Source organism: Zosterops lateralis (assembly GCF_965231275.1).
Source record: "Zosterops lateralis genome assembly, chromosome: 14".
NCBI classification, from domain to species: domain Eukaryota; kingdom Metazoa; phylum Chordata; class Aves; order Passeriformes; family Zosteropidae; genus Zosterops; species Zosterops lateralis.
The window spans coordinates 3,022,475-3,048,468 of record NC_139774.1 but is presented as its reverse complement, the minus strand read 5'-3'; the positions used below and the strand labels follow the sequence as shown (position 1 = coordinate 3,048,468).

General features: G+C 49.2%; 1 protein-coding gene across 5 annotated transcripts in view; it reads right to left on the bottom strand.

Moving 5' to 3' along the window:
• Positions 1-25,994, bottom strand: part of NRG2 (neuregulin 2) — an 84,772-nt gene that overhangs the window by 30,910 nt on the left and 27,868 nt on the right. For 2 of the 5 annotated variants that reach the window (XM_083871594.1, XM_083871593.1), the window contains exons 2-4: positions 25,303-25,474; positions 13,210-13,328; positions 9,948-10,013 (exon numbers count right to left, since the gene is read on the bottom strand). In XM_083871594.1, the coding sequence (XP_083727720.1) occupies positions 9,948-10,013; positions 13,210-13,328; positions 25,303-25,474 (357 nt within the window). Of the gene's footprint in view, positions 1-9,947; positions 10,014-13,209; positions 13,329-17,247; positions 17,411-18,523; positions 18,643-25,302; positions 25,475-25,994 lie in introns of those variants that run through there. The other 3 variants (XM_083871596.1, XM_083871595.1, XM_083871597.1) reach the window with 2 other exon arrangements.

Below are 25,994 nucleotides of genomic sequence, written 5' to 3'. Positions count from 1 at the left end.
CACCATGACTCAAATTTCCTGGGATACAGGTGCTTCTCCAAATCTAAACTTCTTTTTAGAGAAAGAGCTTTACAGTCCTGTAAGGCACAAGAAAACCCGAAGGCACTCTGCAGAATTTCACTGTGATTCCTGTCTCTGAGAGACTCTGATAAGCTTATAGCCCAAAGTAGCATCTCCAAAGGTAAAACAAGGGCTTCCAGGAAGGAAAAAATCTGTTGTGAGGGCACTGATACAGGTTACAGAGGGTGAGCAGCTCTGGGCAATGCACGCCCATCTTCACATAAGTCAAAGAAGTGCTGGGCACTAAAGAGCATGGATTTTTTACAACTGAATACTTAAACTCATTAAAACCAGTTCTCTTTCCTGGACTACCTATCTTGCTCAGACCCTGTCACAGTTACATCTCCAGCAGTGTGGCTCCTGTCTACTTTGCAGCACCTTTTATGCTGCAGTCAAGGCTTCTGAGGAGATGTTCTCTTCCATCCTGGTTTCCAAAGCACGAAGGAGCCTCGTGGAGAGGTTAGTGACACCATCACTGAGCCTGAACTCCTCACTGAGATGGGATTCAAGGAAGAAAGCTTGGACCAGAGCCAGGCAGAGCCACAGGAGGAGCAGCAGGGCAGGCCATGGCCTGTCCTGGAGGGAGCCAGGGCTGCTCCCCACTCCTCTGTGCTCATCCCACCTCTGCAGGTGCTCTGAGGCTGCCTCTGCCTGCAGCCCACAGCCAGAGCCAAGAGCTGCATTCCCAGCTCCAGCCCAGCACCTGCTGGGAACATCTGGGCTCTCCCAGGCAAAGGAGGGCTCCCAGCACCTTGTGTAGGCTCTCACATATGGGTGATGCTTGGCACACAAGCAATCAAGACAAGTTGGTTCTGGCTCTCATGATTTTGGGGTCCTCTTGGGTGCCTCTGTGAGGGAAGAGATTCCCAGTGGGCTGTGCCCAGCTGGAGCAGCCCAGGCTGTTACCTGTGCTGGGCTCAGGGCAGGGCCAAGCCCACTGCTCAGTGTGGGTGAATTTCTGCTGTCCCATCCATTGTCTCCCATTCCCATAAGGAAGTGGGTGCCTCCCACTGACTGACAGGCCGGGGTTGTGCAGGGAGCTGAGCTATTTCCACACTTTGCCTTGAATAACCATTGCCTCTGGCTCTGTCTTTTCACACTTATCCAGGGCACAGCAAGTTGTCCCAAAGTGCTCTGCTAACGAGACAGGCAAAACACTCCAGAAGAGACCCAAAATGCTCACAGCCCTGGGACAGCAGCTGCTCCCCCAGGGCATGTCCTGCCAGCCAGCTGGGAGCCAAATGTGGACAGCAGTGTGCACACACTGGAGCGTTGGAGCACAGGATGGCTTGACCAAGCCTCCAGTAAAGCTCTTCCAAAAATCTGAATCCCACACTTCTGCAGGAAATTCAGCAGTCCCTCCCAGTTAAGATTAATGGCAACAAAAGCCAAAGCCATTATGAGTCTGTGTAATTTATCTGGGGAATGCAGACTCATTATACAGAGAAGACTTTATAATTTATACCTTTACAAGATAGTAGCACATTTCTCCTCAGCAGAGGAGAGCTGTGGGTCTCTGATAAGTGTGGGTCTCTCCAAGTAAACCTTTGGATCAGGGAGCACCAAAACTTCATCAGCCAAAGGGCTGGTGCAAACTGAAAGGGACGTGGGTGATGAACAAGCACAGGCTGCAGGGAGCTGTCACCCTTGCAACCATCAAATTCACCATTTGGTAGCAAGCAAAATGATCAAATGATCCATCTGGCAAAGTCTAGCACTAAAAACCCTACAGGGAATGATTTTGGAGCAAGCCTTGCCACAGCAAGAGAGAGGCAGAGAGGGAGAACTGAAATCAGAGCCCAGAAACCTCCCCATAGGAAACACCCCAGATGAGAAGACACCAAACCCACCAAGAAAGGTGCTGGGAAAATGCAGTGCTGTGTGAGGTGACACCAGGGAGGATTACAGTGCTCATCAGCCAGAGATTGCATGAGATCTTCATCCCACAGAGACAGTTTTGTCCCTTTTAAACAGGTAAAGGAGAGCCTGACATGACTGAGGCTTGGGCATGTTGGGCACTTCTAGGGCAGAGCTGTCAGTAGAGCTGTGCCTGTCAGGAACATACATGGTTGATCACCTCTACTAGAAGCATCTTGCTAAATGTCATTATCCTTTAAACCCTGTTTCCTGCAAGTACCTTGCCTTTTATCCCAAAGAAGCAGGAAGTGTTTCAAAGCTGAATCATGGAATTACATTACTACAGTCCATTTGTCAGCACAGGGATGTGGCAAAGGCCACAGAGAGAGGCAGTTCCCTGTTGAGAAGAGAGCATCAGGAAATGAGGTCACTTCAGACTCTAAGACTGGTCAAGCCAAAGCCCTGCCTTGGCTGGCCCCAACAGTGGCAAAGCTTAAAAAGATCAGCACAAGCATGCATTGATAATCCTCCTCAGGCCATCCAGGATGGGCAGCTCAGAGACAGCCCAAGGCAGCCTCACTGATGTCACATTTAGTGGCCTTGGCTGGATTCTTCCACCAACATGTTTAGTTGCTGTTTGAACAACTCTAATCTTGTAGCACCCACAATATTTGTGACAAGAGCTCCAGTGCCAGGCACACAGCATGCAAGGCCACATCTCCATTTATTTCTTTTAACCTGCCCTTTCCTGGTTCTTGTATTAGAAACAACTAGTCATTATTCCCCCTTGTTTCTGCTGTGCTACCTGTGGCATTACAGGCACAGCCAGCATCTCCTTCCCTAGCTGGGAAGCAATTATCTCATTTTATTCTTTTTTGAGTCATCCCTGCTTCTGTTTTTCTCTTTGGAAATAGTGGGACCACACTGCACACATGGTATTTATGGGATATTTGTTGCAGTCATAGGCATTGCTAGTGTTTTTTGTGAGGTTTGATGTACTGACTACGGATCTTTCTCTCTTATAATCCTGAAATCTCCCTGCTGTGTGGTAAAGTGCAGTGTAGAGCCTTCCAAGGTGCCTGATCACCCTGGGATGTTGCTGCAGCTGGGGCTTAATGTTCCTGAGAGCAACTATTTAGGGAGCAGGGATGGAGAGACCAGCCAAGCTCTAGTGGGAGGACAAAGGGAAGCAAAAGGCCTCACTCTGAAATGTTAATTGTGCCTGGGCTGCACCTTGAGGCTGCAGGTCACACCCCAGCACCTCAAAGCATGAGGCCAAGGCAGATTTCAGTGAGTTTCTACCAGACCAGTGGGATAATTCCCAGGTTCACAAGTTACTTTGTGTTTAGGTCTATTCCATATCAGCCTGGGCCACTGCAGTTACTTTAACTGCATGCCTGGGCCAGAGCCATCTGGGATGTTGGATGTTGGCAAAGTGAACCTCACACACAGTTTATTTACAGATAAATGATGTGCAGGTACTTTCACCTCTGCGCCAAACACTACACAGCTGTGCCTGGTGATCCAGAAATTACTTCCCACAGCTATTTCACATTAACTGCTGTACACCAGGCAGACTTTACCCCCCATGGGCTGCTGTGACAGAACAAGTCCTTCATTCAGCCTCCAACACAACTCCATCTCTCCCGAATGACTTGGAAAGTTAAAAAATTGCTGAGATGAGTGGAGAACTGAATAAGCAGGGGAGAAGTTTTAGGTGGCAGCAGGGTGGAACAGGACTCATGAAGGCAGTGGGATATGATGAGGGGGTTGTGCAGCAACACCAGTCATGTACCAAGAACTTCAAGAACCTCGCCAGGCACTTCAACAAATTAAAGCAGAAAACCTCATGCAGGAGTGTGCATGAGGCAAGCAAGTGGTGACATTTCCTTTTGACCAGTGGGAATAAGTGAGGTGCCCCTGAGAGTGGCAAACTGGTCAGAAAGGCCCTGCAGGGTGAGAGAAAGGCTGGATCAGCTCACCCAGCAGCAGGTCAGACCTCCAGCTGGTCTGCAGCCCCAGGACTGAGAACAAAGCAGGAGGGAGGGAGGAGGTGAGGACAATGAAGAGAGGGGAATAGGGAGGTGAAGAAAAGAGGGGAATAAGGAGGTGAGGACTGGGAAAAGAGAACTGCCTCTTGATGATGTGTTTGTGAATGATCTGCAGCCATGTTTTATTGTTGCTGCCCCAGCCAGTGAGGACAGAGCAGCATAAACACACGAGAGATTCAGAGCACTGGAGTCATTCAGAGAGTCTGTTTTCCACCACATGCCTCAGTTATTCTGGACTCTCATCAATGACAGGGCAGCAGAGAAGAGAGCCAGGGGCAGTGACTCTGCCAGGTGGACTTCCCTGCACACAACCCATCTACGCAGGAAGGCCATTAATGATTGTGCAGGGATTCTTACACAATTCCTGCCATGTACGTCATTTAACCTTTGCAGGCAGCTCACCAGCCTGTTCTCAGAAGTCTGGTGAAATACTCCCCCTGCAAAGAGTTAATTAATGCAGCCTGGACTATAAATTATAGTTAATTTTCACGAACTACAGCTACTGTCGAGGAGGGCAGGGAAACAGCGATGGTTCCGCCGCTCCTTTTCTTCTTTATAAATAACTTTGGCTGGTGGGTTCATAGAGCATAGACACTTTATTCTCTCAATATTTAGACATTCAGTTAGACAGATGAACTCAGCTGGTTGGGGAGTGTATACAGATCGCCTGTTCTGTATATGCCTCATGTACTTACTGATAAAACACAGAATGGCTGAGGTTCCTCTCAAAAGAGTTCGTCCAACTGCTTGTTAGAAGAACATGGATGAGAAGGTGTCTGGCCAAGATATCCTTTGGTTGTAGCACTGTAAATCCATGATTTACACTGATGAATACATGGAGGGGCTGGTGATCCTCACCATCCCCTCTGTGACAGGTTTCTGTATGTGTGATACGACACCTCCTCTCACAATAAACCTGAGCAGAGTCTGGATGCTCCCTGCTGTTATCTGTACATAAAATCAGAAGGGCCTGTGCACACTGGGGCTTGCCTGACAGCAGACTGGCGACTCTGAAGCTCATAAAAATTCTGCTGCTGTGTGTTTATTCATTTGGAAATGACCAAATATTTACCCCCGCGTTCTATTGAAATACACCCTGCTGGAATCATGTTTCCAGTTCCCGAGGGAATCATTAGGATCAATAGCTGCAGACTAGGAGTTCATCCCAAGATACAAATACCAGACTGCAGGACACTCATCTTGGAGCATCAGATGCTGCTGATCCAAACAGCACAGGTTGCATTCCCCACCTCTCCTATCTGCACTGTTCAGGGGTTTCACTAAGAAACAAGTTTCAAGGTTTCTGAGCACTCAGGGGCTGCCTGTTTCCATGGGACAGGCAGCTATTGCAGGGGCAAAGTCCTGTGTTATTGTCAAGCTTCTGGTTGCTCCTCTGGAATGATCTCTGCAGCTTTATGAGGGAGCCCTTCCTATGCTCTTCTCTCCCACAGGGGTCTGAAAATGCACATGACAGCAGCACAGCATTTTCCCAAATCCCCATCATCAATTGTAATAGCAGCAACATGATACTTCAATGAGAGGATTTGTTCAGCAACCTAAAAATCCTTTCTCAGAGCCAATGCCAGCATGAAAGCTTCGCAGGCAGGGCAGCTGAAGCCCAAGAAGTGAAGCAACACACCAGGATCCCAGGATGGAGCCAGAAGAGCAGATCCCCTGGTCCAGAGCCCAGTTCTTAAGGCTGGGCTCAGCCTCAGTGCTCTCAGGGGACATCAGCTCCCACCCCACACTTCCTCCTGCCCCTCTTTGCCTTTAGAGTCACTGCCTGTCCACACCACACCTCGAGTGGCAGCTCTGTGACTACTTTAAAAATACACAGTGTGCAAAATGAGCAATGGGCAGGGTCTGGCAGCTGCCAGGCAGCACACAGCTCTCTGCAGGCTGGCAGTGAGCTCACCAGAACCACCTCAAGGTTCCGTGCCTGCAGGTTCTGCTCAATTACAGCCACACCTCCAGCACTGGGGTTTAAATTGTCTCAGCAAAGACCACGCCAGGACTTATTTTTAGTCTGATATTGAAAACTGCTCTGTTCACATGTCCAGACTTGTGTCTGCTCTGCCCAGGCTCTGGGCTGGCTGGACACCCTTCACTCCAAACCCAGAGCACTGTGCTCACACTGCAGCACTGGCAGCTCCAGGAGAGCTCAGGGGGCTCAGGCTGGAGGGGTGTCCTGGGGTGACTTTATGATGCTTGTATCCTCAATTGTCTGTTCTGTTTATGTTGGATGTAGTGTTCTGTACTTTTAGACTGGTTCCAAGAGTGAAGGAGGGGAAGAGAAGAAGTGTGCAGTTTGTTTTCAGAAACTGCACTGACTCCCCCACATTCTGCTCATGGACTGTGTTTTCTGCAGCACAGACAGACAGCAGGACAGAGACCTCCTGTGCTTTTAGTTAGTTTAGCTGGCTGAGGCAGAGAAGTTCCCTGGACTGGTTTTTCTTTCCCTTTTCTTGGGACTGTTTAAACCTGTCCTGGACTGAAAACCCAGAGAGACACCTGGATCTCACACCTGTGCCCCACTGAGGCCTGGACCTCAGCATTTTCCAGCACTGGAGAGACTGATAAGAGACTGGGAGAGCTGAGCTACACCCACAGCAAGGACTTTCTCAATTTGCCATCTCTTTTCAGAGCAGCAAGAGGTTTTGTTGTTTCCTGCTATTCATTTTTTATGCTTGTGGGCACTTTGCTTGATGAACAAACAGTTTTTTTCCACTTTTCTCTAGGGAGATTTTTTTTTTCCCAGCCCAGTTGGAGTAGGGCCATTTGGGTTTGCTTTTCCAGAGGGACTCCACTCAGACATTTCCTCACAAATTTGCCCTAAACCAGGACCAGGGCCCAGGGACTGACCAGCCAACTCACAGGCAGGTCTACCATGGTCACCCAGTAAAGGCCATGCCAGACTGGATTTGAGAGCAGGTTTGGGGGGTTGATTGACCCATAACCACATCCCTGAGGGGTGTGTAACTCACAAACCACAGCACAGCCATTGCCATCATGCAAGTCCATCAGGCTGAGCTCACCTGGCAGAGACAAAGTGAGGAGAACATGTCCACCACCCAGCCAGGCTAGGCATCAAGGAAGAGATTAAACTGGAGAGGGATTGCCTCAGTGAGTCTACACCAATGACGCTACAAGCAGCGCAATGGCATCACCAAGATGACAGCTATGAAATCTGTAGACCCACACTGGTGTGTGGAGAGTCACACTTAATTGGAGAAAAAAGGACTATTTCAGCTACCTTTCCCACAGGGGTCTCTAGAGGGACTCCAGGGAGGGCTTGTGATCCCCAGCAGATGAAATAAAGGCCCAAAAACTAAACCCAGAGAGCCCAGCTTTCATTCAGGTGCTTCATATTACCCCCTAATCCTCCTCCCAGCACAACTCAGCACTGCCTGTTCTGCTCTTTCTCCATTTCACCTCCTCCTGTGACCCCAAGCCTCTCTCTGCTGCAGAGCACCTCAGCCAAGGGCACTCACAGCCCACAGAGGCTGATAAAGCATCACCCAGGCACTCACCAGCTCCAGAGTGAGCAAGGAGCACGAGCAGAGTCCAGGGGAGCAGCTGCAATGATCCACATGTTGGTTTAGAGCACCTGCCCACCACTGGCACATCCTCCTGTGTCCTCACAGTATCCAAACCACGCTGCCTCCACCTGGCCTGTGTTCTCTCCTCACCCTCAGGGCTTCACCTGCTTGTTGAAGTCAAGGGAAGGAACTAGAGGAGAACTCAACAGCAGAAAACAAGCACAAGGGATTACCTGACCTTCTCAGAGACTTCAAACATTATCTTACCTTTTCAAAATTAAACTTTGAGAGGGTTTTGCTATCTCTGTCCTGCATAAACCTTCCATCTCAGAATGCTCTCCAGGTTTCTCTGGCCCTTCTTCTATTTCTGCTTCCACCAGAATGCTCCCAAATGTCAGCACTGGTTCCTACCCTGTTTACCCAACATGGCCATAGCCACAGACTCCTGAAGCTTGTTTAGCTGCCTCACACTGCACTGTGACAGACTCACGTTATCATTCTGAGCTCTCTGGATGTTGAGAGAAGAATAAAGGACCTTTCTGTCTCCATCAGGGCACAGGACCAAGTTATCACATCCCTGCAAGTCCTTGCCTGTGAGCTGAGCCCCTGTGGCCACCCAACTGCACAACCTTTAGCCTGGGAGAAGCACAAAACAAAGTGTCTTATTGAACATATTTTCACCATGAATGAGGCTACTGCACCACCAATAAGTCTGAGTGGAACCTCATGCTATTCACACACCAGGTACTGGGGGCATCAGTACTTAAAATCCAGCAAGTGATTTACAAGATTTCAGTGAAACAACGAGAGTAGGGACAACCTAAAGGTGACTCTGAATACAGATACTGAAAAGAAATGCAAGAGTTTTACAAGAATGAGATACTTGTCTGCTCTCCAGATCATCCCACCTCACATCTCCATCACCTCCCCATATGCTGTACACACGTGCAATTCTGTGATACAGCATCAATCACCATAAAAATCAGAGAGACACTGAGTTATTCAGATAGCACTTGGGAGATATTGCAAAAAAGGAATGTGAAGAAAAAAGTGAGTTACAACTTTAACTCTGAGGACCTTGACATCTCTTCCTATCATTAGGAAAAAAGAAAAAAAAAAAAAGAACAGTGATGATGCACCCGCAGAGGAAAGAAGTTTCCCAAAAGGGAAAATTTCTGTGTTTCCTTTCTGAGATTTTGCTTTTAAGAAAATAGTTTTTATCTAATATGATGCAAAAAAGTAGCATGGATCCCTTCTGGTGCAAAGAAAGAAAAAATCCTGGGGAAACATGGTGTGGCCATGGCATTAATGATGCTGTAGCTCAGCTTGGTGTCTCCAGTGCAGTGCAAGGCTAAGAACTACACAAGAGCTCATTTTAAGTGCAGTTTTCTAATCAGAAGAGCTTTTAAAGAATACCTGGCCAGCACCTGCTGTGGCTACAATCAGATTTCTTTTAAAATCATAAAAGACTGAGCTTTCCAAGGAGGAAACATCCCCATAAAATGTGCAGAGCAGAATTGCCAACAGTGAGGCACAGCCAGCTGTGCTCCCAGCTCTGGGCATCTGCAGCTGGGATGGAAACACAGCACAGATCTCAACATCCCTGCCTGGTCCTGCCTTCCCAAGGGTTTTCCCAGGATCCTGGTGAGCCCCCACTGGGGAGAGACCCCCTGACACAGACATCACACCCTCCACCAGAAATTGCTGAGCCAAAGTCCAGGCACAGGGATTCCAATCTACACTTGTATCCCTCCCTTGATTTTTATTGCTCTGGGCCCATTTTCTACTGCTTTGGGGACAACTGAATAGGAGGGAATGCTGAAAAGAATTTCAGCCACAGTAAATCAAATTAAGCATTTGGGGAAATCTCTTCTTTCTTTCTTTCTGGAGACCCAGAAAAAAAATGGGATGGCAGGGCATGGATGGATTTTCTGCAATTTTCTTATTACCTATGCTTAGAAGACTTGTGACTTTTTTCTTGCACTTCCTACAGCCTCTTTTGCTTTTATCAACCATCTTCAAAAAAACCCCCAAAAAACCCACCCCAAATCCAACCACAAAAACAAAGCAATAAAAGAAAACCCTGTTAAATCAAAGGCCATAACAAGCACATCTTGCAAGTACCAATAACTCCATGTACTGAAAGAGCTGGGAATGCTTAAACTTCAGTTGCAATTTTAAGTAGCATGTTCTTCAAGCTGCCATTGTAATAGTTATCAAATTCTCCCTCTCTCCAAGATAGACAACAGCAATATAAATCAGATTTTTTTTTCTTAAAGATCCAGGGAAAGAAAGATCAGTGGCTTTGGGGAAAATCAGACAGAAGGAGTGATTAAAGAAGATTCCAGGAGGCAATAAAGCATTTATGCAAAATGTCTCATAGTAACAAACAAATTAGGGGAAAGCAGCTGTATGGGGGGAGTCGGGGAGAGGTACTTACACTCTTCTTCCATAACAACTATTTTAGTTTCTGAGGCTGGTAAGACTTGTGGTGCTTTCGTTGTTCCTGGGGAAATTAAGGTAAGAAAGTAGTGAACAAAATATCTCTTGTGAGCAGAGCAGGGTGGGGAGGAGCAGAGGGGCAGGTGCTGCTGGGGGGCACAGGCTGGGGGCTGACAAGGTGTTAGTGCTGGTTTAGGGCAGGGGATTGGGGTGCCAGAGGCAGGACAAGGAGTGTCCCTGCAGGGGATGGCACAGGGCACGGTGTCCCCTCGCTGTCAAGGGCCTCGTGTCACCATAAAGAGGGAGAAATGGCTCAGGGTTCACCTGGCAGGAGATGAGCAAAACTGTGGGAGGTTTCCTTAGCCCTGATGACCACAAGAGTGCAAAGATAGAATGGCAGGACATGACAGTGAGGGAAAAGTGGAGTTTAGGAAAAGGTGGGATTTTCTGAAGAGCCTCCAGCCCACGGGTATGTGAAGTTCTGCAGCACTAATTAATGCTCGTACAAGAGGTGGAAGAACATGGAACAGATGAAGGCCAGGGCCCCAGGCAAGAGGGGAGACAAGCACAGGTAGTGATTTTCTCTTTTTTAAACTCTTTTTTAAGCAAGATACTGGGAACCCCAATGCCCACAGACACCAGCTCTACTGAACCCCACTGGCAGCAGCAGCACCTTTGGAGAAGTCCCTCACACCCTCTGGATGCACAAAGGAGAAAGCCCCAGGAGCCTGGGCTGGGGGTGCACTGCCTGCCACAGACAGGGGTGGGACCACCTCAAAAATATAGAAGCAGAAAGAATTTTTTGTACAACTTGATTTTCTTTTTTTTTCTGCAGTGTTTAATAAGGGGCAGGGCAGTTGAGGAGATGCCTAGAAATTTTCTGAGGAAAAAAAGAATCTGAAACAGTCACACATCACCTGTGCCCTCATGGCCATGTGATATCAGCATTAGACTATTCAATAAAGAGAACTGGAAAATGGGACATTTTTCTGAGAAAGCATCTAATTTAAGTTATCAAAATCTGCAAGAAGCACAGTATATTTTGACTAAGTCCAGAGGCATTTCCTCAGAAATTAACACCCTCACGCAGTTTCTCAATGCAAAAGCTTTTTTGCCTTTTTTTTTTTTTTTTTTTTTTTTTTTTTTTTTTTTTTTTTTTTTTTTTTTCTGAGCTGGGGGTTTTGTGGAAATACTGGAATTGTAGAGGAGGGATGAGGTGAGGATTTGGCTGATGGGCATTTTCTAAGTGCCAAGGAGGTCCCTGCTCTGCAGCCACTCTCTCTCTGTCTCTAAAGATATGGTGGGTTTGGTGACTTGCAACAGATCCCTATGGGCTGAAAAGTTGCTTTTCTGAAAACTGAAAATTGGTATTGGAATAGAGCAAAGAGCACTTTGCAATGGAAGCCACAACAGGATCAGTGCTAAGGAGCCTGGGGAAGAGGAAACAGGGGACAACACACGTGTGGATTCAGATGCCCTGACGAGTTTTCTACTGAAAGATATCACAGAAGAAGCAAGATTTCAGAAGTGAGGAAAGCTTGCAAGACCCCAGGAAGGCCCAGCAGTAAGGGGAGAGGAATACTCCAGGACAGCTTGTGCCTGCATACTGGGGAAGGTTGCTTAACTCTGAGTAGCTCCAGGCGAAAGAGAAAAAAAAGAGTTCATAGGGGTAACAGGGCCAAAAAAGCCTCCAGGGATGACCATCACCTGGGCTGCTTTTGCAGGGGGCTGCAGCTGGCCCTGCTGCCCTGGCAGGTGCTCTGCAAACAGCAGCAAGGTGTGTGTGCAGCTGAGCAGCGAGCCAAGGGCAGAGAGGCAAAGCAGCTGAGAACATGGATTCATCCAGGAGGGGAATCCAGATGTGAATCTGTGTATCCAGATTCACAGAGATCTTTGTGTGTGTGTCATGTTTTTCAGGTCTCAACACATTTCTGGGCAGCTCAGGTGTGAGCCCATGGCTGCTGTGAGTGGTCCTGGCCACACAGTGTGACCCTGCAGAGGGAGAGCTGACCCCTGGCATTGCTGCCTTCCCTGCCTGGAGGTAGATAAATGCCAGATGTGCATTTACCTGGAATGCAGGTCAGAGCCTGGCAGCAGGCACTGCCCAACCACACTCCTCCTCTTGCAGGGAGGTGCTGCTGATGGGGAAGGGGCAGCAGAGGGGGCAGACAGAGCTCACAGGGAAGGGAGGCTGCACATGCAGCTCCCATCAAACAGGAGCAGTTTATGTGGTGCGGGACAGCCAGATTGTGAGCCGGGAAAAAAAAAAAAAAAGGAGAGCAACGCCTCTTTCTCACTTGGGTCACCTTTCCTATCACAACCAGAAATAAACCCAGCAGACCAGCTGGGCTGAGTTCACAGACACGGGGGATGAAGGCAGGGAGGTGTGAGCATGGGCAGCCTTCCCCCAGGCTCTGCCAGCAATGGGATTGCACAGGCAGGAGAACCGAGCGGGAGGTTGGCTCTGTGACGCTGCAGCCTCACGGAACAAAAGATTCAGGATGGCAAACACGCTGAGGTGAAGAGAGAAAACACTGCCAGGAAGCAGCAGGAGAAAACTACCTCCCCTCACACAGGGATGAGGCTGGTGAGAGAACAAAAACCTGGATCCCAGCAAAGGGCTGCAGAGCCCAGAGCCAGAGGCCAGTGCTCAAAGCTCAGGCTGCCACAGAGCCCGTTGTGAATGGCAGGAGGAAGAGCTTTGGAATTTCAGTCACCCTCTCCCTAGCTGTGCCCTCCCAGCTTCTGGCAGCCACTGTGGGGACTTTCTGAGCCGGAGGGTGCATCCAAACCATCGTGTTAAGCAATATAATTATTATGACCAAGATAATAATAAAACCACCTAACCTCAGACTCCATCCGCTGAGCTCTAAGAGATGGAGCACACATTCTAGGATGAAAACCAGAAGCAACTTCACTCATCACAAAGCTATGGTCTAATTACTTGTCCTCTGGTGAGTTTTGCTTCTCAGAAATTCTTTAAAAAATGAAACCATCAAGCCCACCAGCTTTCTTTCCTCCTTACCCCTTCTTTAAAAAAAAATACATAGACTGTAAGTTTATTTAAAATGTAAATTAACCACATTGCCAGTGACAGATAACAAAGATAAACATTTACGCTAAGCTGCATTTTTCTTATCTCCCAAGATTGTTTTACTTGATATCCTGAAAGCATGAAACAAAATACAAGACAGACCATGTGCAGAGCCTTTCTGTGGAATGGCAGACAGCTCGAGACATTTGCTGGCTTCTTCACTTACCACTTTTCACATTCAGGCTGCCTTTTGCGGTGTCTTTCCCTAAAACGTTCTCCGCTTCGCAGCTGTACTCCCCAGCATCTTCAAGCTTCACCTTGTTGAACTGCAGTCTGGAAATCTTTCTGTTGAAAAGTACAGCAGACATTTCTTACTCGATTGCCTGACCAACCTCATGAAGTGACAACCGTTCCTGGCCCTGGGATGCTGCCTGGAGGGTCACCCCTGCTCAACAGGATGGGCTGCCTGACCTTGCCTGCTGAATAGGCACTGCAGCCTGGATAGGATTTGGAAATGCCCAGGATTTGGTAGGTGAACATCTCCCTCTGAACCCACTGCTCTGAGCATGGTTTGGTCTGACAGCTGCTCCCATTCACATACAAAGTCTCATGAGGGGTTGAGGCCAAGAGTCTCAGCACCCCAGCACAGGCTTTCCACACTGGGAAAAAAGCCACTTAACTGATGGACAGTGGGATCTGCCTGCCAGATGTGGAGAGGAGATGCCTGTTCTGCACCTTTCTCAGCAAGGATGCTGAGCAGTCAGTGCTCCACCAGCTGTGCTCAGCAGTGCCACACGCTCAGCACAAACACCCACGGTGTCCAGGGGCACTCATCCCTCTCCAGCCTGCACATCCAGTCCCTGGAGTTTGCCCTGGACATATCACTAGCACCTTCATCTGGACCTAAAAAAAGGGCAAACACCTCGTGTCCCCTAAATACACACTCCAGTGGACTACAGACGTGTGGCTGAGCTGCACACACTCATCTTACCAGCCAGACATGCCTCGAAAGAGCAGGAGAGGGTGGGTGTGACAACTGCCCTTGTCACCTCATTGCCAGTGTCACCTCACTGCCTATGTCACCTCCCAGCCTGTGCCACCTCCCAGCCCGTGCTGCTCCCCCAGGGCAGAGGAGCAGCTCTGCGGCAGAGCTCTGCGGCGCTGCGGGAAGGAGCATCGCCTTTCCCACTGGCTATGACTCATTCTCTGGGATGGCTCTGACTAACAGGCAAAACCTTTTGTTGTCCATTTTAACAGGGATCTATAGGGGCCTTCAACACACTCTGAGTGCCACTCATGAGACCGCAGTGGCACTCCCACATGAGACCCTCTGGTTTACTACATTTTCTTCCATTTCAGCCATCTTACCAAAACCCACCCTGTCTGCTCCTCTCATGAGAACATCTCCATCTCCTTTCTACCCCAAGCTGTTACCTCAGGTCTGTGTCCCTTTATTTAGAGCCTTGGAAGCACTGCCAGCTTTAGAAAGAGGTCCCAGTGGCCGATGTTGCTGAAGGCAAATATAATTCCATTTATGTGGAAAATAATCATTAGCCTTGGACATAGTTGCAATGTTACACATGTCATCCGAGAAGGACTTTTCTTTGGGCTGTGCAAATCATTGTCCATAGGAAACCCTTCACAGAAGCACACTGGCATCTTTTTAACACCCTGACAAGCTGTTCTCCTGGGAGGCACGGCACAAGGACACAGCAGGAACATCTCACTAGTCATATTAGTAAATTAAAAGCACTTGGAGATGACTTGGTAGAGCTCCCAGGAAACAGGCGCTGCCCTGTTTTACAGGATGCGGTCAAGTGCTCAATTGCATGAGCTGGGGCCACATGTGGAGCAATTTTTAAATGAATGTTGACAGTATGCAAAGACCTCTTGCATCCCTCTAACTGTAGGTCTCTCCTAATCCATTTGTGCAGTCACTTGGGCCAACACATTCCAACATGGGAGCCTAAATAAAAGGGCTGATCCTGCCTTCTTGGCTCCCAGCTCAACACCCTTCTCTGAATGTTCTTGTCTCTCAGCACAGCCTGTGGCAGCCCTGGGAATCATGGCCCTCACTGCTGAGCAGCCTTAGGAGTCAGGTAACACACAAGAGAGAGGCACTTAAGGACATTAAAGGACATTTAAGGAGATCCAGGGCCTGTTGCTGCCCTGTGACTGTTGGTTCCTGCACCTTGCTGGAAGGGATAATGGGTGCCTGATGGGAGGGTGGGCTCTGCTGGGCTGCAGCACCTTGTTCAGGAGCATGTTCCTCATTCCCTCCATAGAGGAAGGTGTGGAAATGCTCATCAAAAGGGTGAGATGGCTCCAGAATGCAACTCCAAGACGGCTCCCAGCCCAGGCATGACTTTCTCCCAGCTGTCTCAACCCTCTCTGCCAGAATCCACCATTTGTTTTACAAACCAGCTCTCAGACAGGCTGCATTGCAGGCAGCACATGCTGAAAGCAGCTTGGAAGAGTGAGGCTTTAACTCAGAGTCCATAGAAAACATCACCCTGGCACATCAGCACGCTGGGGCTCTCTGCCAGGGCAGAGCTGAGAGCATCAATGGACACACTGCCTTCAGCTGCCACAGCACAGATGTTCTAATGATAATTGGCTGCATGACAATGTCAATCCACAGCACATTTCACCAGGTGGAGCAACTGGAAAAATCCACTACTGCATTAGAATTATCAGCCAGGTATGTGATCTCTTACAGAAAAGGAGGTGAAAGTCCCAAAGATAGGAATTAAGGAGTTACTAGTGGCACAAAAGTACCACACTTGACAGACTCAGCTCCAACAACAGGGCAAGAAACATTTGGTCTTTTACCTGGAACTGGAGAGGAATGTGGGCAGAATAGAGAGTGATGTTGGCATTTGGAGCATAGCAACATCAAGGTGAAACCAAAGGGGATTACTTTGTTTTAATGCACAAGACTTGTACTGTCAAAAGAGCTTATTTTTGCCATCACAATTTGTTGAAATTATCCTGGACTGTAATATCCCCTTGAAAAACCAAGAGCTTTTTCTTGCTTTTCATAGCCCAGGCCAATGGTGTGGCCCCTCTCGGTCTCCACACTGTGCTCTATAATGTCTGGTGACAGACTCAGGGGAAAGGAGATGAAGGTTGGAGATATGGATCAGCTTTCATGTGGAACATAAATGCAAAGAGAATTTCCCTACTCCAAGAAGCACTGAAACAGCCAGGGAGATATCTTGCTTCACAGCATTAACCACGGGCCTTTTAATTAACATGGATAATGCCTGTGTGCACTGGAAGAACTGAGCTGAAGGATGTCAAAGGAACAAGTCCTCTCCTGATCTCTGTGTGCCAAAGATGACCAGTCTGGTTTTGTTCTATTTTACTGTCTCCAAGTGCTCCTGAAATATCACAAAACTCCTTTGGAAATCAGCTTTTCAAAGTTGTGTTTTTCCCCCTGCTGTCCCCTAAGGGCAGGTACTCTGCTCTCCTGAGGGCTGATTTTACAGACACACCAAGGAGTGGCCTCCAAGGAGTTACACTGAGCACAGGAGGAGGGGATGAAGGCTCCTGGGCAGTGTCTCCTGGGGACAGCAGGCCCTGGGAGAGCCCTGTGTGTGCATTCACAAGGGTGCCTGGCTGCCAGACAGTGCCATTCTTCTGGAGGAAGGCTCTGCCCCAGGCTGTTTGCTCAGTGAAAGGGCCAGGGTCACTGACAGATCCCATCATTTCGCTGCAGTGCAACTCTGTTGACATCTTTTTACTCCAGGGGAAAATCTGCCTCATTGTCTTCCCTGACCCTCAGCACATATGACTTAGCCACGCACTAATTATCTCCTGTAGTGCCAGTGGAGGGATGAGCCACGGGGAATATGCTGTCTGCAAGCTCTGAGGGATAGGATTCACAAGGAGACCTTCAGCCTGGCCAAAAGAAGATCCCCAAAAATACCTTTCTGGCCAAGAGAAAAGAGTCCCCCAGAGGGCAGTTTGGAGGGATGAGTAAATCACCCTCTTCAGTGCCAATCTCCAGACTACAATGGGAAACAGGGAGATCAGCCCTTGGCCAGGACCTACACAAAGATCCTGGCAAATTCTGGCTGGGAAGGGTGTCCTCATCAGCTGCAATTTAGACATCTAAATGTGAGCTCAGGCCCCGAGGCCTCCAGTGCAGTGAGAGGAGAAGAAACAGGCCCTGCCTCTGAGCCAAGGAGGAACTTCTCATGACAGCAGTCATGTTCCCACCAGCACTTTGGTCAAGCTTGAATCATTTTTCCCCTCTTACCTAGTGCCAAGTGGAAGTGGGGCCATCTTCCCAGGTCATCTCCTCACCAAGCCATTCATGTCAGAGCATGGGATCAGGAGAGCAGCTGCCATGAGCTGCCCCCGAGACACCTACACTGAGGACTCCGTGTTCCCCGTGTGAGTTCAGCCACTTCTGGAGCATTCTGGACAAGAATAGCTCTAGGATTACTACTGTTGTAGTATTTTATTAGTCTTCTAAAAATAGGCTAACTAACACGTAAGTAACAAAGAAGTCAAGGAATAGGCCGATGAAGAGAACCTGGAGACCACCCCATACATGGCCCCGAAACTGTCAATGAAGAGCAGTGCACATAGTAAACACACCTGAAACCCTAGGAAACGGAAATTCCAAAACATGACCCTTGCAAAGGACACGCTGGGTGCCCGGCTGTGGTCACCCATTAACTCCATTCCCCTCTGCCTGCACGGAGAGGCAGCAGCAGGAAGCACACTGGCATTGCCGAGGGCAGGAGTGCCAGCAGTTGCTGTAACGTGCACTGCCTGCATCCTGCCAGAGATTTAATTGGTGCCTACGTGCTGCCCTGGCACTCTCACTGAGCTGCATTTCCCCTGAAAGAGCAGGTTAATGATTGGCAAGAAGATTCAGGATGTATCCAGCTTACAAACCACAAGGGCTTTCCAGCAGCTATCAAGCACTGGGCAGCCCCACTGGCTGAGGCAGGGGCTCTGGGGGACACGTTCACCATCCCCAGCACTCAATGGGATAAATTCAGACAGAGGGAATCACTGCAGTATGGGGATGGCCACAGCAAAGCCCCTTTGTCTGGCAGGGCAGGAGCAGCCAGGAGCATCCTGTCCCTTGCACAGCCCCCCTGATCTCTTCCCTGCCTTCCAGCAGAGCACAGCAGAGCTGGGCAGGACGGCTGTGCTCGCAGTGCTTGAGGAAAACAACTGCCCTGTGCTGGCTGCTCTGAGCTCCAGAGCATCATCTGGCCAGCTCAGTATCAGCTACAGAAAGAACAAACGGGAAAGGAGACAGAAATGCCCCCAGGCAAAGCAATCAAGTAAGAGGGGTAAGGACAAGAAGGTTTGGAGTTTTCAGCTTGGCCATCATCCCTTCTCTATCTCCCTTCCTCCCCTCACGCCATCATCTGATCCACTCTGTGCTTGACCTGCTGGGATTGAGGGAGACAGATAATGTCCTTGCAGTGCCCAGGACAGGACCAGCCATCCCCTGACCCACTCTACCTGCTCTCTCCTACCCCTGTTCCCCAACATTAAAGTGCTGTTCTAACCTGAAAAGCAGATTTGCCCCTTCTCTGCTCAGCAGTGCTGTGGTCTCTCTGTGCCCAGGCTGGGGACAGGCTGATTTTAAGAGGAAGACTCTCCCAGTCCTCACTCTGCAGAGCTGACACTGACACTGGTCTCAGAATGAGGGCAAGTTACTTCTGGGTCAGGCAGTGTCAACAAGAGGGGAGAAGATCGATAAGTACACTCCAAAGAGCAGGATCACTTGTGCAACTTCCTCCAGGCTCCCATGCAGCCAGGGGTGTTCTGGCAATGGGAAGAGGTGTGGGACAGCAGAGGCAGCGACACACAACCACACCAGTGCCTGGAGTGGACTTTGTGGCTGCTGTGTTGAGAGGCAAATTCCTGTGTGCTGCTGCTGGTCCCTGTGCCAGGCCAGGCTGCGGCACCTGCCAGGGTGTGACGTCAATAAATGAGTAAAAGCTGAGTTTTGGGCTCTGGCTGATGCACAGACCCAATGTTATTGCAGGGTCCTTTGTATTACTACTCCTGGAACTCCAAGCAATTAATCCATCCTATGAATGCTTCCTCCAACCCCAATGCCAGGATTTTAATTTCTTTGAGAAAATGTAGGTCCTGGAGCAGTACTCTGAGGCCAGCTCCCAGCAGGTTCTTTCCCTGCTTCCTGTGATCTCATACAGGAGCAGTGTCCCAAAAGCTAGGGACTTCCCAGCATCAAATGTGGAACAGACACCTCACTATCCCAAAGAGTGTGTGACCTCAACACAGAGACAGGGCCCCTTGGGGTGCCCAGGTCTCACCACATCAGCACCAAACCATGAGCTGGTTCTGTGCCAGGGAGGGAAAAGAGGGGCAGTGCTGCTGAAGAGAAGGCACAGAGGTCCCTGTTTGAAAGTGTATCACACATTAGGTGGAGGTTGATGTGCTGGGCAAATCAGAGGCAGGACCAAAACTTCAGGGACTGCCAAAAGTGGGGAGGAAGTTCTGAGAGGACCTTTAAAGCAAAACATATTGGTTATAAAGAATCAAGGAGGAGAGGGAGGTGCCAGACCAAGAGCAGCTGTCATGGGGACACCCCTGGGCAGAGCCAGGCTGCAAATACTGATAACAGGAAAAAGCATTTTGGGGAACAGAGATCATGGGAAAGGGATGGCATCTTCACATGGGCAAGGAACTATTGCTCAAAACCCCTGTGAAACACCACCGTGGTTGTACGCAGGGTGTGCAAGAGATCTAGATAAAATTTGGGGTCTCCTCATGTCACTCTTTTCTCCCCAGGCCATTTTTCTGCAGCTGGTACATGTCATAGACCCTCAGCTGTGTCTGCTCCGTGGCAAATTCATGTCTGCAGGTCTGTGATGTGCTGTGCTGGGTGAACTGCCAGCAGCCTCAGCCCTCACCCCAGCCCTCCTCCCCAAAGGTAAAACATTTTAACTTAAACAGGATGAATGGGGTTTCAGCTCATGTCTCAGTGAGGGCCTCAAACTAATCTGTGACATTTTGCAACCTCGGTGGGCGAAGGTCTGTAGAGAGAGGTTTTAGTTTTGTCTTTGTAAGCAGCCAACATGGCTGGAAAAATCACACCAAATTTCAGGCACATAAAGCTTCTTGCCCTTCTAAGTTTGCAGAGCTCATCAGCTGAAGCAGCCCAGCCACCAATCATGACTTGTTAGCAGCTATAATGCAGTCAAATTTGATTAAATGTCCATTCCTTGACTCTCTCAGGAGCCCTAACTTGCAAAGCCTGTGGATTGTTTGAGCTCAAGACCCAACTGCTTCTCCTTTCAGTTCTCAAATTCCCTGGTTCAGTCCCAGGTGCATTGGCCAAGATGATGTCCATCATCTCTTCTCAAACAACAAGCAAACAAACAAAGGAGATGCTGTCCTTCACAACCCCCTCCAATAAAGTGCCTTCAGCAGCTAAAACCAAATCCCAAATATCAGAGACTTATAATGACATCGTGAGAGTTAGCGAGGCAGCAGCTCCCCTGGAGATTATAACAACACCGGTGCTTGAGAAGAGTCTTTGCTTCAAGGCATCTGGAATTGCTCTTGCAAGATCCATTGTCAAATGAGCTTTTTCCTTTGTTTAAAAATGTCAGCCCGAAGACCCCTGCCAGAGTGGTGGTATAGCCTGCTTGGGTTCACTCTGGCTCCCACAAGGCTTCAACAGTCCTCTTTGCCCCTCCTTGTCTCCAGGCTTAATTAAGAAATCATTTATCTTTATTGGCACTCTCTTTCCCCTGCTGCTTTGGCATTATTTTTTTTTTTTTTTTTTGCCTTCATTCCAGTGCAGTGAGCTGTACAGGGAAGACCACAGCCCCATTCATTGTGGGTGGGGAATAATCTACAACTGGGAGCCCTACAAGGAAGACCCCAGCAATGAATCTGCTCAAGTGGCATCGCCTGAGGGACTACTGTACAGAAACAGGAGAGGAGGGCATCCCTTGGCTCCACTTACAGGCTAACAATAGGGATTCCTGGTGATACTGAAAGTAGGACACTACTCCCAAGGGATGTCATATGGTCAGCCTGTCCCAAACTGAACTGCCAACCCTCTCCAATCTAATGATACGCCTACTTCATCACCCCAGCAGTGTCCCTTGGTAGAAGAGCACACAAAGGAAAGGGCTGTAAGGACAGGCACAGCTCGGGGACTACCAGGCTCCTGGGCTCCAGCTGAACATCTGCACGTCCCAGGCTGAGCCTTGAGCTTGGCTTCCAGAGGGGAAGGTTCTCTGCACCTCCACAAGCAAAAACTGCCTTGGCTTCCTCCACAGCTGGTATTTGACCATTTGCCAGGATAGTCAGAAAGTCAAAACCAACCTGAACTTCTTGGGAGCCAGCAGCCTCAATCAGACCTCAGACACACTCAGCCAAAAATGGCATTGCTTTGGCAGCTTGAGGGGAGAGCCATTCACGAGGCTGTGAGTGGAGCCATCCACTACCACGGGCAATTCTTTCTGGGTAATTTCTCTGGGTTCCCCATCAACCATGTTTGATTTAAATGGAGACGGAGATAAAATTCCAGCCAATCATTTCTTCCACCTTAAAGATCTTTCCCCTTCGTGCAAGCCAGGCTTGCCCCAACCTGTCACTAATTACAGATGGAACATGAAGTTCAGAAAGGAGGAATCAGAATTGTTCCCCTCCCTCCAGCAAAAATCCATTGAAAAAAAATTGACTCCTTTGCCTGATGGCACCAGAAGTTTTCCTGGTAAGTTTAAAAAGAAAAGGGAAAATGATTGATGGAAAAGCTGAAGGGCTGACATGCAGTTAAGTGCTCCCTCCTCTCCTCCTTACAAGATATACACCCCTTATTTTGAAAGAGATTCCCTATTCTAGAGGTCAGATGAAAACCTGATCACAAAAAATCAGTGCTTCAGTCATACTTTCTAGTCAGAAACCTCAAGGCTCTTTAAACACATGGGGAGGAAAGCCAGGAATGAGTCACAGAGGGCAACCATGTCCTTGTCTCCCATCCTAACCCTCTGCATGCTGAAGATGTCAGAGCTGGAGACAGATTTCAGCTGTGCCCATCTCTGCCAGGGCCTCACAGGGCCAAGGGAAACACCATGGACATCACTTTGCTGGGAGGGCTCCTTTAGCCCGGCTCCAGCAGGAAACTCTATCAGGTCTTTGGATTACACTTCTAAAGAAATGATCCTGTGCACCTGGCCAGGTCCTGCACAGCCTGAGAAGTTTTTGCCTTGTGTACTTTCTCTGTGAAGGTCCCTCCCCAGTGCTCCCTTTCTGGCCCTCTGAAATCCCCACTCTGAACTGAAAGGAAGCTCAGGGGATTATCTGGAGACCAGTGTTATCTCTAAGTGGAGCCAGATGTATAAATCCCATTATTGTTAAAATAATTGTTATAGAGTAACATCTCCTTTCAGAGATTTACAGTTTGGGATGCTTATCCTTCCCTGGAGTCCCCTCCCAAGATGCTGGAAGTAATGATCTACACCCATATCACATGTCCCTCCACTAAACTCGGCCCCACCAGCTGCATAATGAAGACATCAAAGTCATGAGGGCTCCCTCAACCCTCAGCCTGCTCTGAACAGTTTTTGGTGTTTGTTCCATGCAGTCCAGACTAGAGGGAGGCAGTTCCAGTGCCAGTGGACACTCTGCCTTGAGGTTTTCAGCTCTGGGACCCCGTGCAGGGGACAGAGGTGGGAATGCCAGAGTGCACAGACCCATCCAGATCCTCTCAGAGAAGTGTTCCTGCACTGCCAAACAAGGGGCAGGTTCTCACTGAGGTGTAATTATCCCAGAACTGTCCCAAAGAATGACAGAATTATTTAGGTTGGAAAAGCCCTCTGAGATCACCAAGTCCAACCATTCCCCCAGCACTGCCAAGGCCAATAAACCATGTCCCCACATGACACATTTTTGAATGTTTCCACCACTTCCCTGGGCAGCCTGTTCCAATGCCTGACCACCACTTCAGTGAAGATGTTTTCCCTAATATCCAACCCCGCCTTGGCCCAGCTTGAGGCCATTTCTCTTTGTTCCTGCTTGAGTCCAGCCTCCATAGGCTGGTCCCAGCACAAGACAGGCACATTTTAATGGCACCAGGGAGGAGAAGCTGGGATTTGAAGCAGTTCTAGGGATGCTTTGGGCTCACACCTTTGCTGCTGAGGGTGTCTCAAACACTGGATGAGGCAGGTGCTCAACTTTCCTTAAAATGCTTATCCTTGGGCTTATTTTGCCAGCAGGCAAATAAGCTTATTTTCCAGCCCTTCCAGCACCACACATCTTTGGCCTCTCACTGGAGAGAGCCAACATGTTGTCATGGAAACTGGTAAATGCAAAATTATGACTTGGCAGCAGCATCCTGAGGAAAGGGGACCAACCTCCTTCCATTTGTTTCTGACCCTGGCCCAGGGACTGTGTGTCCCCCCTGCATGGCTGGGGTGGGATTCCATCCTGTCACAGCTTCCTGCTGGGCACAGGGTGCCAGGAGGTGGGGAAGGGCTGGGATAACTGGGAGCACAGCAGGGGAGTGCCCTGGGAGGATCCCTCCACCCAGCTGGGTGTCTGGTCTGGGGCAGGTTGTCCCCTTGCTGTGAGGGAAATTGCTCCCCACCATCCCTGCAGGCTGCATAGGCAGGGTTCCCACGCCTGGCTACAGAGAGTGCTGCTGACATTTCTCCAGGGCATCCCAAACAAGCCCAAACAACCAAGGCCTGAGACTGACAAGGGCCACAAAAACACAGTGAGAGCAGCAGAGGAGTGAGGCAGGCACAGCTCTGTCCTGTCAATGCTGCCTGCAAGCCTAGAGAGCCCTTCCTGAGCAGACAGCACCACTTATCCTGGATCCACTGACCACATCACTGCCTCATCCCAAAACAGCCACAAGTCCTAGAATTATTACTAAGGAGGTCAACCATCTTGGGTGTGACTCTGAAACCAAACCCCACAGGACTGAAATTAAATTAGAGCAATTGGCAACGCCCCATTCAAGCACTGACTGATTTTTCAAAAAGATTTTTAGTGGCTTTTAATTTTAAAAATTGCTACTCTATCAAATCCATAATGAGCTTTTATTCCCACGCCCAGAATATATGTTAGCAAAGAATTAGCATCAAATTTTCCAAGGGGTCAGGCAGTGGCAAGCTGACTGTTGCTGGCTAGGTTAGGATGTATGAATGCAAGCATAGTCAAGATTATGGAAAAAATTTAAGGTACATATGTAAATATTGAGAAATATCAACATGGATTCATTTAAATCCATTCTCAGTGAGAACCCATTATCTTGGTCCCTGGGGCCTCTTTCTCCAGGTGTTTTAGCACTGCCTGGATGAGTGGTCCTGAGGGTGACAGTCACTGAGCTCTGCTGGGTGGGGACTTTGGGGCAGATGTGAGGGGACCTGCCCTGGGTGGAGAGATGAAAGGATTTGCACAGGACAAGGTCCCTGCACGTGACCCCTGGTCAGAGTTATGAGGTACTCTGGCATCTCAGCCCTGCTCAGTGTAGAGAAGATGGAGAAAGGATCCCATTCATGCACATAAATATCTCCAAGGGGTGTCAGAGGATGGTGCCAGACTCTTGGCAGTGGTGCCCAGTGACAGGACAAAGAGCAATGACCACAAACTAAACCATGAAAAGTTCCATCTCAACATGAGGAAGAGCTTCTTTACACTGATGGTGGCAGAACACTGCAACATCTCCCCAGGGAGGTGTGGAGTCTCCCTCTCTGGAGACATTCCAACCCCACCTGGACACATTCCTGTGTCACCTGCTCCAGGTGACCCTGCCTTGGCAGGGGGATTGGACTGGAAGATCTCCAGAGGTCCCTTCGAACCCTACTTTGTCACTCTGTGATTTTTCAGTGGCCTTAGATGCTTCTATGTCCACCCAAATTCAGAAGGGAACAAACCAATTCCTCTCACAGCCCTGCTGCTGAGTGATGGGACATCTGGGTTTGGGACCCTCCTGCATCCAACCCCCTAATCCCAGAGGAGTCACCCCAGGCCACCTGAGCTGCCCACAGCTACCAGGGAAAGCCTTGCCCCCCACATCACAGGACACCTGTCTCAGGTATCCAATCCCTCCCTGAGCCCAGGACAGCCCATCAAAAACCCAACATCTTCCCTGTGCATGCCCTGCTCCTCTCCCCACTACTCCCTGAGGACACTGGGGGTCTTGTACCCTCCTGGGCACGGTAACTGGGCTGGGCATGGGCCTGTGGCTCTGAGGGAGCCCCTCAGTGCTGCTCAGCAGGGACTTGGGGAGCACAGCAGCACCTCCAGCCCCAGACACTGAGGGAGCAGAGGCAGAGCAGCCCCGTGTCATACTTACTTCCCATTCCCATACTTGATCCGGATGTCTTTGCTCTTCTTCAGCTCTTTCCCATCTTTAAACCATTTGTAGGATGGCTGAGGGTTTCCAGCAGTCGCCTCACATTTCAGGGAGATCTTCTCACCCACGTGAACATTTGGGCTTTTCAGTTTCTTCAGTTTGGGAGGAACGGCTGTGGAAAGAGAAAGGGGACACAGTGAGACCTGGCCCTTTCAGAGCTGTGCAGGAGTCCCCCAGCCTCTTCCCCTGGGCAGAGCTCCTGCTGCCCCCACTGCCAGGAGATGATGGAGAGGGGCTGCCCAGGGCAAACAGCACACAGGGAAGGAGCATTGTCACCCTGATTTTTTTTTCAGCCTTCTGATGTTTGCATTTTTGTAGTGGAGTTTCTCACAAATTTTCATCTAAACAAAGTGATATTATTGTAAACTGTCCTTTTTGTGTTTCATACCTCTCTTGAGAAGGGACAATTGATGGACTTCTAGTTTGACCAGTGTGGTTGGAGAAGTGGCAACCTTCATTGTCCAACCCCTGGTCATTGTCCAAAATCTATATAAGCCGAAGTAAAAAAATAAACTTCCCTCTTTTTGCCCTGACGACTTAACTACATGTGTGTCATTTATTTTGTGTCCTATAATGACAGGAACATCCACATGGGGGACAGAGGGAGCCCCTGGCTCTGGAGGCTCCACATG